Consider the following 12572-nt stretch of genomic DNA (forward strand, 5'->3'; position numbering starts at 1 on the left):
TCTTTGTGATCATCATCCTTACAATAGAGAAATGAGTAAGGGATGTAAAAAGAAACATGTTTTACCAGGAATTGTAACCTCTTCTTTCTCTAAGCTGCGTTGTAAGCTCTCCCGAAGGATTTATTTGTGTTCCAAGGGTCCAGGGCTCTGATATGTCCCAGCCTCGTAACCTTGGCTCACACTGTTGACAGCTATGAGAAAGTCCACAGAAAATTCAGGGTGGTAAAATTACAGGTAAGGTTGTGGAGACGGGATTGTTAGTGGCTTAAGGATTCCAGAGGTAAATGGTGATGTGGAAAATAGGGAGTAGAGGTGGGAATTGCTGGGTTATGAGGTCAAGTTGTTAGTGCTAATGAAGCTGGTGGAAGATGGCAGCTCACTAATATTTGAGGATCTGCCTTGGAGAGCTGCAGAAGCTGACCTTTCCCCTCTTGACTGGTGCCTGGCTACCTGGGACTCCAGGTGTTTTATCAGGGTGCTGAACCTACTAGCCAGTATCACCCCCCCATCCTGGTGTGTTGACCAACAATTGCTTTTTGTTTCGGCGTTTGAATGTTTTGCTTGCAGCCTCTCTCTGCCCCTAGCTAAGTATGGCAGAACACGGTGACTCAAAAGAGAGGTGGTAAAAGAATAATTGAAGAGAGATTTTAATATTGTAAGGTGTTGTTTTTTCTCCTTTCCTCAAATAAATCAAATTCAGTAAACTAAGGGGCACATGATGTATCAACCCTTGCACTTAGGACTTGTTATGAAGGTGTAACTAGAGCGCTGCATTAGGCTTGTACCCATCTTCTCAGAAATCTCCCTAAATGAATAGCATCTTTAAACTCAGGCTGGTTCCAGTTTTGCCGGTACTCGCAAAAATAGCGGAGTGGGGCTTCTGCAATGCAACAGAGCATCAGCTGGTAACACAGCTTTCTCCTGTCAAGTCGCTTTGTGTCTGTAACTTTCTCTTGTGGTGTGACCAAAATGTGTCTGCCGCATCCATCCGACTCAGTAAATCAGAGCCTGTTGACACGGAACGCCTGCGCTCCATGCTGCCTGGATGAAAGTCTCTTAGCTCAGGCTTCTAGCTGTTTTAATTTTACTAAATGACTTCTCGATGTACTTTGAGTTTGTGCAGAGATGGCTTTTAGTCAGTTATCTCCTTAATCTGTGCTGTTATTTCAAGGTAATTCTGACATCCTTTCTGAAGTGCTTGAAGTACTCTTCAGGAAGTTTGCCATTCAGTATGCTATTTCAGCTATCCGTGCCTGCACCACAGATCCCTAGAGAAATATTTTGATGCATTATCGCAGCATGACTGCTGTGGTGGTGCCTTCCTCTTTGTGCGTCCCAAAGAGAAGGTGCTGGGTGAGGTGGTTCACTGCCTTGGCTCAGTATAGCTGTTCTTAACTAAATGAGGTACGCTGAAGGTGAGCAAAATGCGATGGTCACTGGCAGTGGAAACCATAGCTCGTTGGAAGGAATTGTAGCTTTCATACTGCCATCAGTGGCATAGGATTTCATCTTTCTTTGATCTTCCTTAAACACCAGGAGGATATTATCAGACAGTGTAAATGATGCTCCTAAATCCTGTATCTAGGTCCTGAGTCAAAATTTGATGTTCAGAAATACAAAATTGTATCTTACCTTTCTTCCTTCCCTATTTATTTAGTTCTTACGCTTTCCTAAAATAAGAAAAAACACTTGTTTTCTTCTGTATTCTCCTTATCCCATACAACATGGACTTAGTAAATTAAAATTTCTCGAGGTCCCGATTATGCATTTACCGCTATGCGAGTTACCAACGCATCCACGGAAATCCTTGGTGCTTTCTGAGGGCTTCAAAATTGCTGGCGTATACGTGCAATGCTTTTCAGGGTTGGAACTTCACTTTGCAAAGAGTATATCAGAGTTTAATACATAATAAAGAGTGATTTAGGCTTTTTCTTGAGTGATGAGTGACTTGTAAGTAGTAATGCTTCTTTTTAAAGATACTGTCGAAATAGTGTTACCACCCGTTAAATCAAAGTAAATTCATAATCAATTATCCTTTTACTTTATGTAGTTGTCTTCACTGAAGAAGAGAAAGAGCAGCTGAGAAGGTTCACAAATAAATCCTATCTTCTGGATAAAAGAAGCCGTCATCACGTGTATCTGAGCTTAATTGATATCCTTCTGGCATATTGCTATGACATCTGTGTCAATGAAGGAGACCAAAATGTAAGTAATTAAAAAAAAAAAAAAAAAAAAGAAAAAAGGAAGTGTAATATCTCTTAGTAACCTGTTACCAGACCCTGTTCTGTTGTTTGGAAAACTTAACTTTCAAAGTGAACTTGGTTCCAAGTGTTTAAAAACACATAATTGACTAAGTTACAACGAAAGACATTCCATCTCTAGATTGAGCTGTTGGGATGCAATTAGGGATTATTGCAATTTCTAAATACTTCTTCAGGAGCAGAATTTTAGCTTTGGGAGCAAAGTGGAAGGAGATGTGGGAGATTACAGATACTTCCCTTTGGTTCTGATTTGTGATGTGTCTTGTTTATGTAAATGTGGATTTCATGAAAGCATTCCTATATAGACGGTTCTTCAGATTTTTTTTGACAGTTTCATAATAGATATGTATGCTGATTTGGATTCTGAAAAAGTATGGAAAATCATTAAGTCTGTAGGATTGAGACTATGAATTCAGTGTTTTATATAGGCAATCGGTACGTGCTTTTAACAAAAATGAATTTTTTTAGACTGATTCATTTTTATTTTTAAGCTTTTGCAGTGAGTCTGAAAAATGTTTGAGGCACTCTGGAAACTGTTATTAGGCATTTAAAATCTTAAAATCAATACACATTTAAAAACAAAACAACAACAAAGTTTTTTTTCTCCAGTATTCAAATCCTGGGGGGAAGTAGGAAGGCGGTTTCCATTTTCAGTATTCTGGTGTTCCTGTCTCTTGCACAGAACAGCAGCCAGCTTTATTTTTTGTTTTGTATCCTAGGCTTTTTGTAGGGTATAAAGGAGGAAGGAAATAACAGAAGTTTAGTATGGATTCTGTGCAGTTCTTTGGAAAACTTGTCTTTTTAAAATGGACCTGCTTTCCAGATAAAAATGTTAACATCTCCTCTGCTGATACTAACCAAGGAGATGCTTTCTGTATGCTTTTAATCAAAATACTGCAACATATAATCAAAACCATTCTGTTCTAATCAGACTGAATTGTGAAGCATGGATTTTAGAATTGCAGGCAGAACTGTGCAGACCTGCCTATTGAACAGAGTAATCGCTGGACTCCTGTATCGTTTGTTAATGTTGCACAAAGATGCATATGTGTGAGGAACACATGCATAAATCTTCATTGAGCTTTGCAATAGTCATATATGGTATATGCAGAAAACACATTCTGTCTTGTTTCTCTTTAATAGGAAGACTAAGACATTCAGGCCACACAAATCTTTGCAAAAGTCAGGGTTATAGTTGAAGGCTTCCTGGCTTTTAGCCATAATCATCCCCCTAGACCACGCTACCACAAAAATATTACAAATCTGCCACATCTTAAGAATAATGACATTTTATGTGTACTGCTGGCTTTAGGACACCCTCTGAAAGCCAGAAGTCTTGAGCTGCTTTCATGAAACAAGGCATTTTAGCTTGATCTGTATTTATGCACTGTGCAGATTGACGTTTCTGTTGCTTGCTGAAAAGGGACAGAATTCCACAAAAAATAATTTCCTGTGATTGGTGTTGTGTTTTAAAGGCTTTGTGCATGGGCTAGATATTCCCAATACAGAAACCATTTAAGATATTTTAACATCTGCACTGCAATAAAACTTTGAATGCTGTCCTGTGACCATTTCAATGCATATAATGTAATTACTCCTTCATGTTCACAAAGGTTCTTAAATTGCTGCAGGAATGTTATCTTAAATAGTTTGCCAGCCGTCTTGAATGTTGAATTAGATGATATTTGTTTTATGGTCTCCACTTAAAATCAGGTTGAATCGTCTTGGAATGTCAGGAAACTGAGTGCAACATTGTGCTGGCTGGAGGTGAGTTCAAACTTTTGCTTTGCATTACACATTTGCAGTATTATTTGTTCTTGGCATTGTACGTTGCATTTGAGGAAAGCTTACTTGTTCGGTATTGAAGCTCAAATAACTGTCTATCCACTTGTTGATAAATATTAGAAGAAATTGATTGTGACCTCTGGGCTCCCAGTTAGTGGTAGCCCCAAGAGGCTCAAGCGTGACCTCTGGTCTGCCTCTTGGTGCTGGACCTTGCTCTGGACTGTTGTGGAAGAGTTGAGCTCAGGCAGTACAAAAAAGCTGCTTATCTGAATGCTTTTGTTTCAGATTTCTTGCAAAGTTAGCCAGTTGACATATATTGCTTTATTCAATCCCTTCTTTTCAGCACTGTTGTCCCATTACTTGTGGGGATTTGCTAGCCCTTTGAAATCAGCATAGACTGGAGGGAACAAACTGTTTTTTTCTATTGTGTGCTTTCACATTGTTTACTGAAAGCTCACAGACCTCTGTAATTAAGTTGTCACACAGCTGGGAGTGGAAGGGACGTTACTTGGCCTGCGGACGTTTACTGCTCATGATGGCAGCGGGCTAGAAGGGTCTGGCCCTCCCTCGTTCCTGAAATTACTGAGCCACGTCTCAGTTTGCGGGATCGAAAATGAGATTTCTGACAGGCTATTTGGGTTCAGTCCTATGACCACTTCTAGTAGTGGTGAGAGATGTATTGGGTAACAAGAACTCGTTCTGTTCACAACTGATTTTCCAGGTCGGTCAGTCTTCCTTTGTGTCCGGCTGGGTGTCCTGTGGTAGCTAGTCACGGAGTGCAGCTAAAATAGTGATTGCCTTAACTCCCGAATGTTTTCAGATCGATATCCTAACACAAGCAAAGGAGTTTGTTGCATGTGCTCATCCTATAATGTAGCAGTTCTTGGCGCAGCCTGCGCCAACAGTATACTTCACACCCAGGAAATTCAGTCTCCTGGCACCAAGCTGTTAATAACTATATCTGTTATACAAACCATGTAGAGGCGGGTGTTTTCATCAATCTGTAAACAAAATTGCCTCAGCTATGGGTTGTTTGAACTGACTGCCGTTTTTGAACTGATTGTCATGTGTACACACCTTAGACTCAAATAACAAAATATGATTAAAATGCTTATCAGCAGTCATTAAAGTGAAAAACGAGTTGAGGTGGTCATATAATACTAAAAAGTGCTCACTGTCAGCAAAGCACTTTTATTAATTTTAATAAATTGTGGATTCAAGGTGAAATAGGTATTTTTATTTGAATTCATAAATGGAATATTTTGTCTTTTGAAAAGTGAAAGCTGGAAAAGAAATTGCTCTTGTAAGAGAGTATGTAATAACTCATTAATGCCTCTGGTCTGAGTAAATTAGAGGTCTTCCTCACTCATAAAGGAGGACAATGAACTGCTTTCCCTAGGCAGATATATTTATCCTTGCCTCAAATGTCTATAATTTTCATGAAAGGCAGCGTCGTGTATCATTTTTAAAGTTCTTACATGTACACATGTATTTTGTTAATATCATGTGTTTTTAATTTTTCTTAAAAGAAAAAAAATCTTAAAAGGCTTTTTATAGCTTCCCTTTAATATATATAATAATGTGGGGCAGATGGAATTTATTGCTTTAATCTAAAGAATGACAAAGTCTCAAGTTAGACGTTTTATTCTAATGTTCCCTACTCTTTTTAAATTCAAAACCACTGAAACGCATAGGACTTCTGTTATTCTGCTCTGCAAACTAACTGCACAGTCTTGTTTCTATTTAACATGTTGATTTTCGTGTCTATCAAAGTACAGATTTTAGATGCATAATACATAAACTACTTTTTATCTATGCTACTTCTCCTTATGTGTATAAACTTTTCCTTATATATATAAAAAGAAATAGTAGTTCTTTGTATTGAAAAGTACACAGACTAATTCAGATTTTTCATTGACATATGCAGTGTTTCTATGACATTCATGATGTTCTGGTATGTTTTGGAAGAAGAGTGCTCTGCTATCCACTGCACAGACATTTCGACTTGGTGACACGTGCCTTGAATGATACAGTCATGATACTACAACTAGGTAAGCGTTCAGCCACATTGTCTGTATGTCTGTTTAAAAAAAAAATCCACACAGACAAAACAAAACAACAACAAAAACAACAACAACAAATACTTCCTAATCTTTTGGCCAGTTTCACCTGAACTTGATAGATAGCCACATTCCTGGACATCTGCTGGCTTTGTGAAAAGGGGACTGGGGGGTGAAGGGAACACAATTAGTGTACTTGCCAGGAAAGAGCCTGTGAAGCACCTCATTAATTAGGCAGCAGATAATGCATGCAGTTGGGGGGGAAATTCAGCTACATTATTCACACCAGAGAATCCACACAAGTGTTATGAATATCTCATCCTCAGAAAAAGCTTTGATCAGAGCTAGTATCTTAATAAATCAGTGTAGCCCAACTGTGATTTGTAAAGCTTTAGGGAAAAGGTCTTCAGAGAAAATTACTGTAATTATTAACATAATGTCGAATTCTAAAATATTTTTCTTTATATTGTATTTTTCTGTTTTTAAAGTTTTTTTTTCTGTTAGTAAATAACATTAATAAAGCTTTTTTATGGTAGGTTAGATACTATAATTGGTTTAGACCCTATTCTGAAGGTTTCTTATGTTTTTATTTCTGATATATTTCAAAGCAGAGTCACTTATTGCTACAAATGTAGCAAGAGTTCTGCTGTTTTGTTGTTCTTTGTGTTCAATTGCCTGACTGAAGTCCTGTTGAAAAAGACTAGAAGGATTTCCGATAACTTCCATGATTTGTCTCTATTTAAAGGAAGTTTTTAAAGCATCCTCTTCAGTTGTTCCACCTGTTCAGTTCATGTTCTGCTGATCACAGTTCTGCAGTGATGAATCTGAACAGCTTCCTTAATAGGATTTATTGTTTGGAAGATCAGTTCTTTTAATTTAACCCTTGTCAATCCTGTTAGGATTTTGACAGAAAGGAATTCTAATGTAACATTAAATTCCTGCTCTCCTTGCCAAAGGACAGACTTTCAAAACTGCGGTTATTCCAGCTTCACTTGTGCAGCTGTGCACAGCCACAGTTGTGTACCCATCAGTAACCAAAAGAAGAATAGATCGTGGATGTGCATCCTAACAAGGGTTTGGGATGGGGGCTCCAGCTGCCTCAGCGGCGCTGGAAAGGCACGTGCGAGCCTCACAAAAAGGGATTTGTGCCCGTTTCAGCCGGAGTTGTTAACAGCAGAGAGGAAGGCGATATCTTGAGCCTGAGCAGTGATTATCTCTGGGTGCTGTCCGGGAGGCCGACACAAATACGTGATTTTCTTCGTGTGGCTGTAAGGCTGTTGCGAGGGATGTTAGCGAGTTAGCAGCGTGGTGGTAAGAGTCGTAGCGATTATTACTGGCTCTTGTGAAAAGTCTGGGTTTTGTGCATCAAATTGGTCTTTCCTATTACTTTCCTATTATTGTGTGTGTTTAGAGTGAAAAGTGCTATGTTTTTTAAATAGCCAACTTCCAAAGTATTGGGAAAGATTAAAAAATGGCTATAATACCTGTCTGCAGTCAGTGGGGCAGAGGAAAAAAGCGTCAGAAGAAATGGGTTTGCAGATAGTGCTTGTACTGCTGAGACCTCTTTGTTCAATGAGAATGTTTTTGCCTCCAGATTTCACTGGAAGTCAAGCCATGCTTTTGAGGGATTTGTTTTTACAGAATACTGGGCAAACTATGCAACGTGCAAAGCATAGCAATTAAAGACAGCATTAAATGCTCTGTTACCCTTCTTGTTTGGTGCACGGGATGCATCATCACCAGCCTGATTCAGCACTGTGTTGCAATGCAGGTGTGATGACTGCAGGTAAAAATGACTGTCAGCTAACAGGTAACGAATGCAGTTAAACGGGACCACAAAACTATTCCTTGCTATGCAAGAGGACAAGTGTTTAACTCCAAGGAAGTACTGGCTTGAGTTGACCACGTCCTTAAGTTTTCTTTTCAGGGTGCTGGTAACAGAAGATGGGATATATAATGTATTTGATAATAAAATCAGGGCATTTTGGATGCAATTTGGCTCAGGTGTGTTCATACATGTATTTATTAATAATGTGCTCAAAATCTTAGCTGCAGATTTGAAATTTTGTGTACCAGGACAGGAATAGTCCAAGTATAAAATAGAAGCAACTTAATAGACAGATGTTAGGAAAGTCATTTCTATTTGAAAGTTTTTCTGTACAATTTTTCCACTATTAACAAAATAATTAAGGAAATAAATATTCAGCTTTTAAAAAGTTCTCGTATTCTAAAGAAATGAGCACAGTAGAAGAATTTATTCAATAATAGTAAAGAATTCTGATGGAATTGAACTGTTATATGTGAAGCTATTTGATTTTATTTTTTAAATGTTGGTGCTATCTTGATGTATCACTTCCAAAATACAGGGTACTTCATTTTTAAGGTATTAAGGACTTTGCATGTGGTTGAAACGCTTCTTAATTTGAATTATGACTTCCCACCAAAGTGTTAATCATAAGACAAAATGCATTAGACTGATTAATATTAAGGTCTTTAGCAGATTTTCTCATTCTGTTTTAGTTAGCAATAATACATAAAATACTTCAGCACCGCTGTTCAAACTTCAGTGTTGTCTAGGATATGTGCTGTATTTTTCTTTGGATAATTAAAAAAGAGAATGAAATAGTGGCAAGTACTAGCTACAGTGCTTTTTCCAGCAAAATCTGTATTCTGCATTTATGGAAATACATGGAGCCCCTTTTCAGGAGACTTGTAGTAAGTACGTGGCACGAGCTGGTTCTGTCAGTATTTACTGCCATTGTGCTACCGTTGCCTAATGCTGAGTTGGAAGCCATCATCTGTGAGCTAAAAATAGGGGACTTATTTATCCTCTGTGACACAAAATATGCTTTGCCTCTTTCCACACAGAAGTTAACGCTCATAGATTTAGGGTGAAATAATTATCGCTGTTGGCTGCAGGGTAAGTTATTGCCAGGAGATTTTCATTCAGAGGTCGGGAAGAGCCCTTTGCTTGTTTTTCAGAATGGCATTCTTCTCTCTGCTTAATGAGACAGCGCTGTTTGGTTTGTTTCTGCAGGTGAATATTCCTTCTTGCACATATGGAAAAATACAGGCTATAGGCAAAATAATGTAAAATAAAAGGATGATTTTACTTCTAAACATTCAGTATTAAAGCCAGTAGAGTTTCATGATTGTGTAAAAACAGTAGTTTTGATATCAAGTGGCAAATAGCTGGGGTTGAATTATATCAATTTCAAAAGTCATCTGTGGGAAGAACTGGATTTCTGAAACTATGCACAACTCAAGCTGTGGGCTGCCCCCTGCCAGCTGTTGTAGCAATGAACTCCAGCAGAACCCAGGGATCTGCAGCCGGGTGCTCTGACTTGTGGAACTTTGGCCCTGGGTGCTCAACCTCTCTGTTCTTCCTCTGAGGCTGCAACTGTCTTCATCGTGTGCCCAACAGCAGTGGGATGATTTTTAAACATCAGGAAAGGAAACCACCTTTGTCTCAGAAAAACGGTGGGTTAGTACTTAGGTTTTGAGATCTCATTTTTACAATATATCCAATTTCAAGTAGATGTTGTGCTCCTTTACCTCTAACACTGATCCTTAGGCTAAAGATAGAGGGTATTACCGGTTGTATTGTCACACACTTTTAGGTTCTACATCTTTAATTTTAATAGCTTAGAATGAAAAATACTTGACTTTCCATTACAGAAGTTGGAGTCTTTTTATATGTAGTTTTAAATATAACTAATGGGTTTTCAAATAGTCAGAAATAGTATCTGTACTTAAAAGTGGTGTATATTTATTGATCAGTATAATGTAGAACTGTAACTTTACACAGGTCATTCACGTTTTCCTGAGATTATTGAAGTTTCTTGTTCCTGACTGTAAACATTTAGTTCTTTTTTTTTCTAAATAGATTATTTTCCTTCCTCACCCTTGAACTTCAGTGCTTGCCTCTTCATGGTATGGGAAGAAAATGAAATTGGTTATGCTTGATACGTCTTCATGTTCTGTTCCATGGCTTTCTTAACTACAGTGTACGGTGAATTTTAAAAAATGAGAATTCTAGGGCTAGAAAATAAGTGAGACTTTAAAAACTAGCACGTTTTAAGTTTGCTTTGACAGGCAACGTTTCTGTGAGTGGGACTGACATCACTTGCAAAAAATTCCCGTACCTGTTCATCTTTGGCTTCAGCAGTTCCCTGTTCCAGCTCGCTGTATGGTTTCACAAACGCTGCCACTGGCACATCGCAAAGAGCTGCGCAAAAGCGGGAGGTGCAGGAGTGCAGCGGGGTACTGAAGGCAGCGTGAGCAGGAATGGTGCTGGGTACAGAGCTGCAGCCTGAAAGTTAAGGCCGGATGCCTGCTGGAGACTGAAGTAGGCGTATCCAAAGACAGAACCTAAAGGTGTGGGATTTCACAAGAATTGGCTAAGAATCATCTGTGTGTTATGGGATACCCTACTTCAAGGCTTAAATAGCATTTATTCTTCAGTGCTTATTTTTGATTCCTGTGGTAAGGAGTCTTTATAAAGACTTATTTACCGGGGACATGTGTAAGATGCATATTCTGAAAGCAGAAGTTAGTTTGCTGTGCTGTGTTCCTCCTGTGTAGGATTCCCTGTTTGATGTATTGCATGCATGTGCATACATAAAATCTCCGTGTGAACGTGTGAACCCAAGCAAATCCATTGAAGAGCCGTTTTTCTTTTCCACTTGCTTTCATTTTGTTTTAGTGTTCTGTCTCCTCAGCTGAAGATCATCATGCGTATGTTGCTGACACTTTCATCTTTTCCCATCTTTGTTACCACATCTGAAAACCATGTTTGTATTCCTTCAGCTATTTTATTGCTGTTGTTGATCAGCAGCGGTACCAGGCACTTGCTCTGAGTTCCCAAAGGCAAGGAGGTGTGCTTCTGTCACTGCTCGGCCACCCCCTGCAGGGCTTCGGCTGCCTGGGGAGGAGGAGGGTGGCTGTTCGTAAGGGCTGCTGCAGTTGAGCAAAGGGAATACCTGTCTCCAATGTAATGTAACTGCGCTTGATATAACTTTCTGCTGACTTTCTTTAAATCAGTCTCCCCTGGAATGTCGGGACTGGGATGGAGTTGCTGATGGCAGTGTCACAGAGTCCTCAAGAGCCACATTTTAACCCGTGCTGTTCCCAACCTGCCTTCACCTTCTAGCATTCCCACTCGTGTGTCACTCATACACAAATTTATTTTTTTATTCTCGTAACAGAAGAGATGTATGATCGTGAGAGGCAACACGATGAAAATTTAATCTACATTAATGTCGGTGTATCTTAGCAAAGAAGGGTTGAGCTGCCAAAAAAAGCAGCTGTCTTGTTTCCCATTCTATCTTGGTATGTGCAATGTGACTTAGTAGAGATCATTTCCACAATCTGTAAATTAAATATAAAGTTATATATTCCCTTTCCAGTGAAAGTATGGGGGGGGGGGGGGGGGGGGAAAGACATGAGGTTATAGAGTCAGTATGTTAGTTGTAATAGCAAATTGTCAGAAGAGTCAGAAAAACACCCCAGACCATGAAGACAGACTGTAGTGCCCTGTCTCTGGAATGCTTTATCTGCGTACTTAAAGTCAATTTTGTAACTATAGTGTAATCTTCCGGTCATGTTTCACAAATGAAGTGTCCCGTACTGGTATACAAAATCATATTTTTATTACAAGGATGTATAGCATGTTTTAAATATATACAGGATTTGAAAGTGTTGTTCCCAAGGCAGAGGTAAGGTAGGTGGTGGCCTTCACTGAAGTCACCTTTGTACAGGAGATGCTGGGGTTCACCCATGCGTGCAGCTGCTCACTGTGCAGCCGTGGGCTGAAAGAGGAGGTGCCTCTGCTAACACAGGCACAGCTCTGGGGTTCCCGAATGTCCATGCTGAGCAGGGATTAAGGCTGGCTAGAACTGCAGCCTCTGTGAGGGCAGAGATGTTAAGCTACTGTAAACGAAAACTGTAATTAATGAAGAAGGACTACTTCTTTGTTGAGAATTAGTGTTCGAGTCACTAATTTACATAGGTACTTGGCAGTTGAGTAAACGTAGTGGATGTTGTAAATGGTTCAGGCTGGCAGCTTGACAGCTAGAACCAAAAAGTTGAGCAAAATTTTAATTCCATGTATAATTTCTTTTTGAAAGAGCATACTTCTTTGTAGTCAAAATAGTTTGGTTTGACAGGTTTGGTTTGACAGGCATTGATGGTGATGGAATCTGAAAGTTCATCAGTTATACTTGGGATTGTAATTTCTTCTGCATTCTTCCCTGACTTTTCTTCAGTTGCTTCTTTTCCAAAATAGTACTTTTGATGTACATTTTTTATTTTTGTTTGCCATTGCTTTGTGCTCTCCGTGTTCTTTTTTTATACTGCAGTCTTCCCCATCTTTTCACTTTCTTTCTCTGTCTATGTATTTTTCAGCATGGAATTACTCCACAACAACCAACAAACAAAAATTTTGTGCTCAAACAGCAGGGGGAGT

The 12572-nt window shown here is 39.1% G+C and overlaps 1 protein-coding gene across 4 annotated transcripts in view; it reads left to right on the forward strand.

The window, feature by feature from the left end:
* The window catches only part of SHQ1 (SHQ1, H/ACA ribonucleoprotein assembly factor), a 47524-nt gene that overhangs the window by 11545 nt on the left and 23407 nt on the right, over window positions 1-12572 (forward strand). For all 4 annotated transcript variants that reach the window (XM_080606978.1, XM_080606981.1, XM_080606980.1 and 1 more), the window contains exons 9-11: window positions 2051-2205; window positions 3975-4028; window positions 5974-6097. In XM_080606978.1, coding sequence (XP_080463104.1) covers window positions 2051-2205; window positions 3975-4028; window positions 5974-6097 — 333 coding nt within the window. The remainder of the gene's footprint in view (window positions 1-2050; window positions 2206-3974; window positions 4029-5973; window positions 6098-12572) is intronic.

The sequence above is a fragment of the Anser brachyrhynchus genome (assembly GCF_964034855.1).
Source record: "Anser brachyrhynchus genome assembly, chromosome: 10".
In the NCBI taxonomy this organism is placed as follows: domain Eukaryota; kingdom Metazoa; phylum Chordata; class Aves; order Anseriformes; family Anatidae; genus Anser; species Anser brachyrhynchus.